At 36.8% G+C, this 15633-nt stretch overlaps 1 protein-coding gene across 6 annotated transcripts in view; it reads right to left on the minus strand.

Annotated features, from left to right (window-relative positions):
- Positions 1 to 14452: 14452 nt before the first annotated feature.
- Positions 14453 to 15633, minus strand: part of CDH8 (cadherin 8) — a 418197-nt gene continuing 417016 nt past the window's right edge. For all 6 annotated transcript variants that reach the window (XM_070063301.2, XM_070063302.2, XM_070063300.2 and 3 more), the window contains one exon: positions 14453 to 14926. In XM_070063301.2, coding sequence (XP_069919402.1) covers positions 14880 to 14926 — 47 coding nt within the window. In that variant the 3' untranslated portion in view covers positions 14453 to 14879. The remainder of the gene's footprint in view (positions 14927 to 15633) is intronic.

Below are 15633 nucleotides of genomic sequence, written 5' to 3' on the forward strand. Positions count from 1 at the left end.
TGACCATCAAAGAATATAGTTTTAAGCCAGAAATTTGCTTTCTCTTGGACTTTAAGGGGGAAAAAAAGCACATCCTAAGCCTTTGTTCATGAGCCTATTTCCCTTTTCTCCATTTGTTGAGTATTTACAATCTGCCAGGTTGAATACTGAAAATTTACAAATTATTTCTTTAAATTGGTAGAGCTCAGGGCAGTAGTTCTCAGGAGCCCTAACTTCCCATGGATGAAGAAACCAAAGGTGGAAAAACTTAAATAACAACTAACAAATGACAGATATTTGAAACCATTTCTGTTCTCATTCTCTCTTCCTCCTTCACACCATGCCAAGCTGCTGCTCTTACCATAAACTTCTTTTGTTTTAGAGTTACAAACTCTAATTTGTTACCTTATGTATTTTATCAAATTTTCATAATTCATGATTACAAAGGACTTGAAATCTCATCATTTCCTAAAAGAATTACCAAGTAAATTTTTTCATAAATTCATCATTGGCTGTATATGAGTAATTGGTACTGAATTTTTTCCTAGTGGCAGAAAACCCCTAAAACCACCCATTAATTTTCATTATAATTAATTTGAAATGCAGTGATACTATTAATGGATGTAATTATATACTGTAGATAACTGTAAGGTCTATCATTATATTAATGAAATATAAAACATTTCCGAAGCAGCTAGGAATTTTGTAGCAGCTGAAACATGAGATTACAGCATTTCAAGTTACTGGAGACTGACAAAAAGCTTCCAATATATTGGAGACCCAGTTTTACACAAAATACCAGTAGTTTTTTTTGTTAAAGATTAAACTTGATGTTGTAACAGGAACATTAGACAGTATAGTGTGCAGAGATTTATCTCAAAATGCTAAGGGAGGAAAAAAATTATCATGATTGTGCAATCTAAGGTCAACTGCCTGAGGGGGACGGCCAACAGTTCCTTCTTTAAAGAAGCTGACATCAGAATTTTTCCAAATTGATTTTAAATCCAACGTAATTGTGACAGCATCTCCTTCCTGCTGGGGTTTATCAAGGGTTTTGCTTAGGGACAGCGCTGGCGTTGGCCTCTCTGATCTCCTCTCATTTTTGTTGCTCTGGCACAGTCTTCCTTGGGATCTGGCACAGTTTATTCTCTTTCAGGTTTCTGCACAAACACCACCCATTCAGAAAGGCATCTCCTGATTGTTCTATCTGAGCTGCCCTCCCTCATCACCCTCATTCCATTTAACCTGCTTTTTTCCCTTTAAACCATTTTATAATATTTTTTTTAAATCTGTTAATTCATTGTCTATTCTTTGCACTTGAATAAAAGTCCCATGATGAGGCCAGCAGTGTGGCGTGGAAGGCTAAGCCTCCGCCTGCAGAGCAGGCATCCCATATGGGCACCAGTTTGAGTCCCAGCCGCTCTACTTTTGGTCCATCTCCCTGCTAAAACTCTTCCTGCACCCACATGGAAGACCCAGAAGAGGCTCCTGGCTCCAGGATTCAGCCTGACTCAGCCCCAGCGTTGGCAGCCATTTAGGGAGTGAACCAGGGGATGCAAGATACCTCTCCATCTCTCTCTTCCCTCTTTCTCAGTCTCTGTATCTCTGCCTTTCAAATAAATAAATAAATCTTTTAAAAGCCACATAATGGCAGCAATGATATTGGTCTTACCTAATTATGCTCAACCTTAAATGCAGTGTCTAGGTCTTTGAGAGTTATTAAAAATATTTTCATTTTCATTTTCAAAATGAATAGGCTGTTAGTCATTCCCTTGTGTTACAAATGAGAAAATGGTACCATGCCCATCACAGACCCTTTCGTCTGCATTTTCTCTGGGCTACAGCCTCCATTCATCCCTTTTCACTGTCAAACATTTTGATCCAGCACTTGCTTATCATCCCTTAATCCCTAACCATCAACTTTCTTTACTCACTGGTTTATCCCTAGTAATATAGAACATGATCAGATGTCTCTAATATTTAAGTAAACAATGTAGGAATTTTGAAAATGCTCTTCTGAATCCATATACTACCATTATTACTTCTCTGAAAAAATTTTCCTCTGAACATCTGCTTAAAGATGTATGTAATCGGGGTCGGTGCTGTGGCATAGTGGGTAAAGCCGCCACCTGCGGTGCCAGCATCCCATATGGGTGCCAGTTTGAGTCCTGGCTGCTCCACTTCTGATTCAGCTCTCTGCTCTGGCCTGGGAAAGCAGTAGAAGATGGCCCAAGTCCTTGGGCCCTTGAACCCATGTGGGAGACCCAGAAGAAGCTCCTGGCTCCTGGCTTCGGATCAGCACAGCTCCGGCCGTTGCAGCCAATTGGGGGTGAACCAGCGGATGGAAGACCTCTCTCTCTCTCTGCCTCTCCTTTTCTATGTGTGTAACTCTGACTTTCAAATAAATAAATAAATCTTTTTTTAAAAAAAAAAAAAAAGATGTAAGTAATCACTATCTCTGTTTCCTAAACTCACATTCTTTTTTTATCCACTTAATTTGGTTTTATCCACTTGGTTCAATCCTGCCCAAATTCAGCTTACAAGGGTCACCAAGAACAAATTCAATAGACATTTTCAGTCTTTATCTTATAAGAACGTTTGTTCTTTGAGCCAAGTAGATCACTCTTGAAACCTCTTTTTCTTGGCCTAGAGTACAGCATCTCCCCTTGGGCTATTTTCTAGATCTTGGAATTCATTCCCAATCTTTTTTGCCATTTTTGCTTCTACTCTAACTTCCTCAGTAACTGGAATTCCTTTTGTTCGCTGAATCACCATGGGACTGCATTAATTAAACAGTGTTTCTGTGACAAAGACGCTAGAATTCTGTTTCCACAAGAAAACTTTAAATATCAATTCCAATGTCTACAAAATTTTGTGTGGTTTTTCCACTGCTTGTCTCTCCAAGTTCATCTCATGTTAGCTGTCCCTTCTCCCACTGCAGACCAGACACTTTATTCTTTTTTTTTTCAAATTATTAAAGCTCTTTTCTGGCTTGAAGAACTATTCTCTTGCGAAACTGAAGGTTTTTTATTTCTTTCCTGATTTTGTTTCATTTCTTGTCTGTTACCTTTTTGTTAAAATTTGAGATGTTTCTAGTAACCCAATGAAATGAATCTCCCTTGTTATTTTCATTTATAGATCCTCAAAGTGTTTCTTCACAATATTTTAGAGTTTTTATTTCTTACAGTGTCTCCTATAGGTAGATGGGTTGCAAAAAGACATGCTATCTGTGAGACTAATAACTAATTTTTGTCCATCCTGGCCCGGCACCTGGCTGCTCAGTTCATTGAATCTCTGCCTCCACTAATATCCTCCTTGCCTGGGTAACTTGTGTAAGATACCAATTGTGCAGTCTTACACTGCCACTGTGTAATACTTTACAGAAAATATAGATGTATTTTTTGGTACTTGTTTTTAGGCTGTTAAGTAGAGCAGGCAGGGAACATGTCATTTTCATTTGCAACTGTGTACCCAAAACTCAGTATAATCTATAACAGATGAGAGCATCCAGTAAACATTGGCTGAATATACAACTATAGGACAGGTGTCTTTTTTAAAAATTGAGCTTATTTTTTTCTTTTTTGTGTTGGAGAAGGTTTACAAAATTTTCATTACCAGGTGGATTGGAAGAGGTTGACTTCACATACATATCTGTTGAATTCCCTTCCATGAAAAGGAATGTAATAGTTATCTCCTAGTGCTATTAGCTGAGGCACACGCCTTTGATCCTTGTCAGGTGTGTTCAGGAAACAACATTTCTTCCTGGTAGTAGAGGACAAGTCCAGGCTTTTAGTACCTTTAAAGTATGAGTTCACCATCAGTTATTATCCATGAAAAGTTTCAAAGGCACTAAATAGTCAAAAATGATTTCTTGGATTGACTTTTACAGCGACTCAGAGGAATTTCTGCAAATTGTATGCCCAGGAAACAGAGTAAGACCACTTTGGAAATCTTGTTTCTTAAACATACCCATCTTGTGGACGAATACTCAGAAAAAAATGACAATGTTTGCCAAATTGTTCACCGATAATGGAGAAAAGTCCGCCCTTGCTAGAATGAACAAAAACAGCAGATCAAGGATTCCGTGAGTTTCAGGGGATGTGCTGATTTTACTTTACAGTAGAACTTTGTAAAATGCACTGCCCCAATGGAGATGATTTGAAAATCTAGCAAAAACACTGTCAAAGTAAATAAGTGAGGTCATTGTTTAGGTCCTTCCTATTAGTGTCATTGGTTGACAATTCACTACCCATGGGCTATGAATGTCAGGCCTCATAATCAGGTGAAAATGTGATTTTGGTCTAGTTATGTTATACTACAGAGTCTCCGTTTCTTAATTTGTAGAATGGTGACAAAATAGCATTTACTTTCTTGATATCTCATACAAATACATGAAAATAGCATCTTGTATTGTCTAATCAGTTAAAATTTGAGTTTTTGGGGGAGATTTTTTGTCTGTTTTTTTTGGTTTGTTTTGTTTTTTTTTCTTCCTCTGCTCCCGCACACTTCTGTATCCTTATTATGTCCCTGATAGCTGGCAAGATTCCATAAAAGTAAGGGACAACCACCCTTCTTTCTAATTCCTAGTAATAGTTTATTCTAATTTTCCTCTTAGAACTAAGATTATTGGTGATTTATTATCATTATCAGCTTTGTGATTCTGTACACTTTTCTTGGTTTTCCTTAAATACACCCATACACTTTAAATGATATACTAATTAAGCCATTGTTAATTCCCTCATTTGAAGGTCTGCATCTTTTTCCTCAGCCATATTTCCTACTTTTCCCTGCAGGAGCAGATTGAACTCCCCTTACACAAGAATGCAGTAATGGAGAAATTTTAAAAAATGAACATTTCAGTTATCCAGATAGAAATCTTTCAAAATACAAAGAGCACAACCATATCGAGTCACCAAGAAGTCAATCATTTCACTCAAAGAACTGTGTCATCCATTCTTAGAGTAGGAAGCAGAGTCAAAGCAAAAGCAAAAGTATGTCATCACAGAGGCCTAGGCCAAGAGAGAATTGTCACTAACTGGACCGTTGAAAAAAAAAAGTGGAAATCAGCAGGAACAGGAAATCATCAGAAAAAAAAAAAAAAGTAGACTAAGAGCAATTCCAGAGTGGAATCACAGAAAGTTAATGTTGTTTTTTATTAGGTTCATGAATGCAGGCTGAGAGAAGTCCCTTCATCTTTGAGTATGGCCATGCTGTGAACATTTGTAGTGAGAAGTGAGCTGGGTGTTTAGAAGAAAAAATGCCAAATCCCTTAAATTTGTATTGTTTATCACACCATCTCCTAATTGATAAGAGGATTTTACAAATTTGGTTAGAGTGATGAGTTGGTGAAATACAGTTTAGAGAATTGATTTAATGATTTTATTTATCCATCTCTCTTTAGATACAGAGTACTTAACTCATCCAAAGAAACAATTTTGAAGACTATGTCATTGCTGTCCCACAAGTACATGCATGAAAGTGTTTGCAAGTTCCTCCTTGATAAACTTGACATTTTGTGCATGTCATTATTTGGCATTTCCAGATTGAAGAGAAGCAGCAACGATTTTGTGGTATGATTACAAAGTCATCATTAAACTATAGTGCTAAAACTTAGTTTCTAACTTTATCAGCATCAAAATATTTTCATGCATAAAGATAGAAATAATATGTTATAAGATATTAGAATTCCATCAATACAAAGTGACCCTTTCTAGAATATCCTAAGAATTGAGACATAAAATGACGTAAAAATAACTCTTCACAATGCAAAGAATTATAAGGTTGAACATTAACTCTTCAGGTCAGCCATATGGAAGCTATGAAAATTTAGGACAAAATGTCTGCATTCATACAAATGATGTTTCTGATACAACAGACAGAATGATATAGAATAACAGCTCTATGCTACTTTATTGGGGAATAATTATTCTGAAATTGCTACTTGATAAACTTCAAAATCGTTTTCCACTTTTCTATTTGTCAAATTTAAATGTTCAACTTTTTGAGTGAAACATACTAGAGTACTTCAAAACTTCCATGAAACAGTGCAATTAAAAGATCTATTTTGATGCAAAATGTATTTTTTACAGATACATTTATTTATTCAAAAGTCAGAGTTACCAACAGAGAGAGAAGAAAGATCTTCCATCTGCTGGTTCACTCCCCAGATAGCCACAGCAGCTAGGGCTGAGCAAGGCCAAAGCCAGGATTGCGGTCTCCCACATGGGTTTCAGGGATCCAAACACTTGCTCCTTCTTCCACTGCTTTTCCCAGGCCACTAGCAGGGAGCTGGATTGGAAGTAGAGCAGCTGGAACATGAAACAGCACCCATATGGGATGCTGGCATTACAGACACAGGCTTTCCTTTGCTATGACACAATGCCGGCCCTGGTGCAAAATATTTTGAAATCATGGAGTGTTAATATTTTTTAGTAATATGCATCCTCCATAAACCTTTGAAGATTTCTCATAGAAATGAAGGTATTTTTAAATAAAATTTTTGCTTCTGTTCATAATTTTTTTTCATAAAAATATCCTTCCAATTCAACCTTGGCATACAAAACAAAAATTTGAATAGTTATTACCAAGTTATGGTTTTATTAAAGATAGAAGATCTGTGCTACTTTTGGCTACTATTTCCCTTCATTCTCACCATGAGTACTGTCTGACAGGTTCTGGGTAGCACAGTTTTAAAGTGAGTGATACAGAATATAGTTCACTTAAAAAAATTGACTTTTAATATTGTACTATTTATAGGATAGGATACAGCATTATAATTTGATATAAGTATACAATGTGTAATGTTCCATCCCCTCAAATATTGCCATTTCTATTTGTTGGGAGTCCGCGAACCCTTCTCTATTATTTTGAAATGTATAACTGGAGAACACAGTTACCCCACTGCCTTGTAGAACATTAGAAATGGCACACCCTCCCGGGCCGGCGCCGTAGCTCACTTAGTTAATCCTCCGCCTGCAGCTCTGGGTGTCGGGTTCTAGTCCCAACTGCCCCTCTTCCAATCCAGCTCTCTACTGTGGCCCGGGAAGGCAGTGGAGGATGGCCCAAGTGTCATCCCTGCACTGGCATGGGAGACCAGGAGGAAGCATCTGGCTCCTGGCTTCGGATCCGCGCAGCACGCTGGCCTTAGTGACCATTTGGGGGGTGAACCAATGGAAGGAAGACCTTTCTCTCTGTCTCTCTCTGTCTCTCACTGTCTAACTCTGCCTGTCAAAAAAAAAAAGAAAGAAATAACACACCCTCCCTCTCCACCCTAATCACCAAATGTATTCTATCTTCTCTCTATCCTCGCCTTGATTTGTGGAAGCTAAAAACACTTGCTTTCATTTTAAAGAGGATGACACTGAACTCCAGAGGCAATTTCATGTTTACAAGAATATCAAGCCTTTGTTATATAAACTTTTTTCTTCTATTCAATAGTTTCTATGTTCCATAAACAGGATAAATGCTGTTTCCTCAAATTGAGTTAGTTTTCTGTTAGTTATCCCTTAAGTAACCATTACAATTTAAACATAATATGGATGTTGAACTAGTTTAAATTCATTTAATCTCTAACATTTGAAAGACTTTCTTCTTTATTTATAAGTAACTCATTCTACACACTGCATTATTTTTGCTACAAGAGCCACATAACTCTCAGTGGTTCATATCTGTTGTCTGTGTTCACACACCCGCAACTCTAACTATAACCTCAAAGAGAACAACAATGTCTGTACTGAAGCTGCAGAGAGAAGAGGTGTATTTCTAGATGTTTGTAGTAAAGGCTCTTGAAGGGGTAGAAAACTATTTTGACCAGAGCAAAAATAATAAATCAATCAATAAATAAATAAGTAATAAATAGCTATAAGTGAATAAGCTGGGTAGATTCTGTTGATGTGAACATCATTGTTTAATATAATAAAGCCTCTGTTCTCCACCATGGACCATAAAGCCAGAATAGCGGCTTCTTTTGGGCAGGGGCAACATTCTACAAGGACTTGGTGCATAATGACATTTGCAAGTCTATTCTGAGCCAAAACATTAAAAACCAAATCAAAAATAATTTAAAACAATAAGAAAGAATGATTAGGAAAAAAAAACTTTCAGGTTCACATCTTGGTTGAAAGTGGTATTTCAGGAAGTTTAGTTTATAATTGAAATTTCTGAAGATTAAAGATGAAGATTAGAGATGGAGAAACCTTTCAGTAAACTATTGCCTTAACCTATGTGAATGCCATTGTTTCACAAATCCTCTCTCCTGAATGGAGAATAAGTTTAATTTTTTGCACATTACTTTCTCCAGCCATTCTGACTTTCCTTGACCTTTTCTTTTTTTCTCAATGTCAAGTGACAACATTCCTACACTTTTTCATTTTCTTTAGATACTGTCATATACAGTAGGTCACATCACCTAATTATCTCCATGTGTTAAATTTATCTCCAATTAGCTCTGTGAAAAAGTCTGTAACTTATTCTGCTGTTTTATTCCCAATTATAGTTATCACAGAGCAATGTACTGGTTATATGCTCAACAAATAAATGATATTTTTAATATGATCCCATCAAGACAAAGGAAATTAAACTAGATTTGATCATATTCCTCCACTTTTAAAAACCTTTAGTGTGACTCTTGATTTCAATAACTATGACAGTTGACTATAATAGTCACGCTCAAATGTTATTTAATATAATGCATCTATCTAGAAAGATAAAATCAGCTTTTCAGTGAAAAATCATAATTAGCTACATTGGAGAAATTCTGAGGTAAACAAAAACTTTTAATTTTAACAGGATTTCTAAGAGCTCTTTGTTTGGAAATGTAGATTGTGAATCTGAGAAATAGTCTGGGCATTTCATGAAATGTGAAATATATTAGAAAATCTAAACCTTTTACTCAGAATACTTATCAAAAGCATATGGGCTCCTGTGGTTCAGCAAAACACCATTGTGCAAGCTGCAGCTCCCCTCTGAGGATAGGTTTCCTGGCACAATTGGACTTTCACAACAGAGTAACACGGATCCCCTTTCTGAAGCTTCCTCTTTCCCATGAAACACTGTCAGAAGCATGCGCTATTTATTGCTTTTCCTAAGCACACAGTATATGATTTATTTTACTTCAATTTTTATTTATTTATGTATTTATCAATAGTAGACCTCAACAGAAAATAATTGAATCATTTTTTAAAAGATTTTAGTTATTTATTTGAGAGGTAGAATTAAAGATAGTGAGAGGGAGAGACAGAGAGAAAGGTCTTCCATCCACTTGGTCACTCCCCAAATGGCTACAACCACTGGAGCTGAGCCAATCCAAAGCCAGGTGCCAGGAGCTTCTTCCAAAGTGCTTGGGCCATTTTCTACCACTTTCACAGGCCATAGCAGAGAGCTAGATCAGAAGAGGAGCAAGTGGGACTGGAACCAGTGCCTATATGGGATGCCAACACTGCAGGTAAAGGATTAACCTACTGCACCACAGTGCCAGCCCGGAATAATTCTTTTTGAGTAAAAAAAATATCTTAGGGTATGTATCCTTTTAAAATATCTATTTCCCTGGATATGTTTTTATTTAATATAGTTTTTTAAAGATTTATTTTATTTATTTGAAAGACAGAGTGTACAGAGAGAAGGGAAGGGTTAGAGAAGAGATCTTCAATCAGCTTATTTACTCCTTGAGTGGCCACAACGGTCAGCACTTGAATAGTCTGAAACCAGGAGCTTCTTCTGGTCTCCCAAAGGGGTACAGGGACCCAAAGATTCGAGCCATCTTCCATTGCTCTCCCAGGTGCATTAGCAGGGAATTCAATGGAAAGTAGAACAGCCAGGACTCAAACTGGCACCCTTGTGGGATGCTGGCACTGCAGGCTGGGACTTTAACATGCTGGGCCACAGCTCCAGTCCCCATTTTTCCTGTTTCATAGTGTAAGAAAAATCCTTCCTTCCTTACCTGTACACCAGTTTTATTTACATTTTATATGAAAGAATGAAACTCAACAATAATAAAATATGGGACCAGTGCTGTGGCCTAGCAGGTTAAACTGCCACCTGCAGTGCTGGCATCCTATAGGGGCACCTGTTCAAGACCCGGCTGCTCCACTTCTGATCCAGCTCTCTGCTATGGCCTTGGGAAAGCAGTAGAATATGGCTCAACTCCCTGGCTCCTGCACCCGTGTGGAGACCTGGAAGAAGTTCCTGGCTCCTGGCTTCGGATCTGTGCAGCTCCGGCCGTTGGGACCAATTGGGGAGTGAACCAGCAGATGGAAGACCTCTCTCTCTCTGCCTCTCCTTCTCTCTCTGTATAACTCTGACTTTCAAAAAAATAAATAAATCTTTTTTAAAGCTAATAATAAAATAAACTTGCAAACAAAGGTATTGAGTTGGTATCACAAAATTATATTAAAAAATTAAATAAGGAAATTTAAAAGGAGATTAATTTTAGTAATTGATTTTTCAACATTTTAATTATTTTCATTAACGATGTGCCACTCAGATTTAGCTGTGTTTTGAAATATATAGCCAGTATTACTTACCTATTTACTCTGTTACATTTCCTATGTTTATGATGATATTATCTATAAATAATAACATATTTTTCATGAATTTTCAAAGCTTTTTTCTGTTATGGCTTATCCATGTGTAATGGTGATGTCCAGGAGTTCCAATATTTTATAGAACCAAAACAGGGAGGAAGTTTTTTATTTTTTTACCTACATATTTTTAAAAATATCCTTACAATTATCTATTAACATTTTATTTGCTACAGAATTTGAGCATATTATAGTTTATTAATTTAAGGAAATTCCCATCTATGCTTAGTTTCCCATTATGCATAATTTTCTGAGGGTTTTAATCTTAAGTAGCAATCATGAACTCTTTTTTGGTATTTTTGTTACTGCTTCTCTTGACATGTTCATGCCGTATTTTCTCTTTAATAGTCAATTAACTATTTGCTAAATTATTATTATATTCCTAGGATAAGCCATATTAAAACAAGATGTTTTACTTGATAATAGATTATCAGATTTCACTGGTGTTTTGATAGGAAACATAAAGGTTCTATAGTTTTCTGTTCACTGTTTATTCCTGCCAGGTTGTAGGTTACACACTATGTCTTCTTTAGATTGTTGGGTCTTCATGGTTCCCCCACTTTTCTTGTGTGATTTTATCATGATCTGTATGACCCATCTTTCACCATAAAGACCAGTTAAATATTTAGGTCTGTTTTTGGTATGACAGAGCTCAAGAAATTTTCACCTTTCAATAAATTTGACTCAGTGTTCTCCTTGTAATTTGAAAGTACTAATGAATATGCATATAAAATACAGTTATGATTTAAAAAGCAGTAAAAATCTGTATCAGACTAACACCAATAATTGAAAGCTCTCAAGAGAGGGATTTTGGTTGGCGTCGAGGCTCACTTGGCTAATCCTCTGCCTGCGGCGCCAGTACCCAGGTTCTACTCCCTGCACCCACATGGAAGACCAGGAAGAAGCACCTGGCTCCTGGCTTCGGATCAGTGCAGTGCTCCGGGCTGTAGCGGCCACTGGGGTGTGTGTGTGTGTGTGTGTGTGTGAACCAACAGAAAAGAAAGACCTTTCTCTCTGTCTCTCTCTCTCTCTCTCACTGTCTAACACTGCCTTTCAAAAAATTAATTAATTAATTAAAAAAAGAGAGAGATTTTGTCATTTTTTACCAAGCCCCACAACAACTTGCAAGGGGATTATAGCCTAATAAGTGCAAAATAAATTAGGCATCTCTCTCTCTTTTTATTTTTTAAAGATTAAATTATTTTATTTGAAAGGCTGAGTTACAGAGAGAGGAAGAGAGAGAGAGAGAGAGAGAGATCTCCCATCCTCTGGTTCTCTCCTGAAATGGCTGCAACAGCCAGGGCTGGACCAGGCCAAAGCCAGGAGCCAAGGAGCTTCTTCCAGGTCTCCCACATGGATGCAGGGCCCCCAGCACTTGGACCATCTTCCACAGTCCCTCCCAGATGCACTATCAGGGAACTGGATTGGAAGCAGAGCAGCTGGGACTCTGCAGGATGCCTGCACCGCAGGCAGCAGTTTAACCCAATGTGCTGCAGCATCTCCTTTTAAATTGGTTTTTTAGATAAGAATTGCATAAATGTATTTTGTATAAGACTTTTCTTTCCAAACTGATATCACTTGAATTCTATGTACCCAGCATTTATTAAGTGTCAAACTCTGCAATTTCCAGAGAACCAGATGAACTGTATCAGTAAGTGGCAATAAACAAACAATAAATATTTGTTTGAGAGTATTTGTTCTGATATTTTTTATCATATCTAAACCCAAAAGATCAAATATTTCTTGCCTTGAGGATTAGTATTCTGTCCAAAGAAAATGGATATACCTCACAAATTCTTCCACAACACAGTATTATGTTAATAAAGTTGTGTGTGTTTTTCCCTACTTTAGTGAAAAGCAAATACATGATTCAGGATTTAATTACCTCATTTCCATTATGAAACATTTCTAACAAGTGAATCCATCATATCTTAGCCCAAGAGTAAACTCACTGAAATGGAGTTTCTATTTCCTTTTCCATTTCTAGAAAGCCAGGAAATACATAACAATAATATCTTCTTTCTGATACTAATCAGATATTGATAAAAAGAAGTAGTAAAATATAGAATCATTTTTCAGATATTGCTAATTTTATTCATCAACCTCACACAGTCATAGAGGCCCAGATTAGACATTGTTTCTAGATGTCTCTATGAGAGCATTTCTGAATGAGTCCAGCAATTGAACCACGGAGCTCTGTAGATTGCCTTGCCACGAAGAGGGCATCAACTTAAACACTGAGGGGGAAAGGGAAGAACTGTACTCCCTGTTTTTGTTTTAGTACTTGAACTGGAATGTCTCGTCTCATTTTCACCTGCTCTCAGACTTGGATTTAAGCAATTGGCTCCTCTGTTTCTCAAACTTCAGACTCAGACTAAACTATTCAATGGGTTTCCCTGGGTTTCCTGCTTGAAAACAACAGATTACGGGGCTCATCAGTCATCACCATATCAGTAGCCAACAATCTCACAATAGATAGATGATAGGCCAGATAGATAGATGGATAGATAGATAATGATAGATAGACACACATACTGGATAGAGTACATATAAAGGTAGATCCATAGATAGATACTAGAGAAAGAGAGAGAATGCTACAAAAAGTGGGAAAATGAAATTAAATGACAAGCTTATTTGGTGAGTGTTTGGTTCATGGGGTTAAGATATTAAGACATCACTTGAGAAGGTTTCATGCCCTATCTGAGGACCTAGGTTTGAGTGCTGACTCCAGTTCCAATTCTATCATCCTGCTAATGCACACACTGGAAGAAAGCAGATGATGGCCTCAATACCTGGGTCCTTGCCACCCACAAGAGAGACCCATATTGAATTTGAAGGTTTGACTTTGGCTTAATTGAGTCTTGGCCTTCGTAGTCATTTGGATAGTGAACAGCAGATGGAAGATCTGTGTCAGTCTGTCTCTCTGTCCTTCTTTGTCTGTCTTACTGTCTTCCAAATAAATAAAAAATAAGTTTATTTTCATGCACATATTTTTGAAATTCATGCATAATGATTTGTAATACCAAATTTGCCTGAACTTTTCAAAGATCCTTTGTATACATCTGTGCATATCTCCTCTTGGTTCTGTTGCTCTGGAGAACCCTAATACAGTTCCTATACTCCCCATGCAGGAATGTCTACAGAACTCATTCTGTAGTTCATTCAGAACCAAGACTCATTCTTTCATTTACTCATGTCATGGGTATTGTACAAAAGTACAATAATGCCAACATTGGTTGACTGTTATCATGAAATTTCCACCTGTCAATTCCAAATATTAACCTTTCCATTCTGTAAAACATTTAGCTTCTATCTACTTTTGTCTTCACCATGTTACCTTGTTTTTTTTTCTTATTTCTGCTCATCTATATTTTCCCTACACTACTATATTTTTGAATACACATACTTCTCCTGTTCTACTTATAGCAATATCCCCAGCTTCCGGATTAGTGGAAAGTCCTCAGTACACATTTGTTAAACACTTAGCGTTTTGGAAGTGCTGTCACACTGAAACTCATATGGTTGAGAATCGCCAGCAGGAAGTCTATTGAGAAATCTCCCACCTCAACATCACTGTTCATTTTCAGGCAGCGGGGCCCTCGTGTGTCATTTCCCAATGATCCCTGCAAGCTAATAGGATAATACACTTTCTCCAAGATTCATTCTAGGATAATCTCTAACAGGATACCATTTCTTTGGAAGTTTAGATATTCTTTCTCAAGACCATCTGCCTACTTCTTTCACAGAATAGACAAATCTAAAGATTTTTCATTTATTATCATCTATAATTTACCTATCAGATTTCATGTCTTTGAGAGGTAATGAAGTGTGTTAGGAATACCTATTGCTTTTTGTCGCTAGCAGAATATCTAGAACATATTTTGTAGAAGAAAATGTTTTTGTTAGGAAGGACATTTTTCAAGTTTATTTGCAATATTAATATTTATAGCTCTAACATTGAACCTAGATGACCCATTCATATATTCAACAATCAAATTTGACAAATATGGAATAGCTTTCAAACTGTAGAGACTGGATTAAAGAAAACCTGGAAAACTACTAGACAAAGTTGTTGTCAAGGGAAGGAATACATTAGAAAGGGGAAGTGACTCCATTGACTGGTAAATTGTTGTGTTCAATCTTAGATCAAAGGTGTTAAAATCTTGCATATATTTATGAGGAGTCATAGGATGGCCCTGGAGTTCTTAGCTTGTACAGAGGAGAATGGAAGGAATTGAAATTTGCCTTTAGTGACCTCTCATTTCCTTTTGTGGTCCTGGCCTCTGAGTTCATTGAAGCCATTGTTTTCCATAGTCTTTTTCTTCAGACAGCATCCTGTGATAGGCTTCCTAGTAACCCTCTTCTGTAATCTGTGAATGATAATAGAGATATCTATTATCTATTAGTAAACACACCTGCACAAGATAATACTTGTACTCAAGGTATGAATCAGATGGTAGCAGGTGTCTCAAAGGCGGTATCAATATTTCCAGCAAATGCCTACTGGCCTTGAGACCTAGATGAAATTTCCTTAAATAAGAAGTGGGGAGCATACACACAAAAGCATTGACAATTGCACAACCCAAGAAATGGTCCAGAAGACCTGAGTCCAGTTCCTGTCTGCATCATATATTTGTTGTATAACTTAACCCTGGAAAATTTAAGAAGTCTAAGAACCTTATTTTTCCTACCCATAAAACTTGGCAAACCTAGAGTGTCAAACCCAATTCTGGATGCTTTTAAGTGTTCAGAAATATGCCATTTATCTTTATATTTTTTTTTAGTTTTCTTTCTTAGCTTTTGGAGTTGATATGATATCTATTAAATCCATTCCCCAGATCTCTATCTTTTTTTTTTTTTTGAAAAATTCTCTATGAAGCTATTTTATGTCTTCCCATTTGGAATTATTTACTTTCTTCTTAGTTTTACAGACTGTATCTTATCACTATAAGCCTCACATTATAATTACAGATAAGATTATTTAGTTGAAATTTAAGGAGCTTTAATATCAGACCAACCTAAGTTTAAAGTCAGATTCAATTATTATTCACCCATTGTTTCAGTTTAGAGCAGATTG

Source organism: Oryctolagus cuniculus, chromosome 18 (assembly GCF_051225735.1).
Source record: "Oryctolagus cuniculus isolate XC-2025 breed Fujian yellow rabbit chromosome 18, ASM5122573v1, whole genome shotgun sequence".
NCBI lineage: Eukaryota > Metazoa > Chordata > Mammalia > Lagomorpha > Leporidae > Oryctolagus > Oryctolagus cuniculus.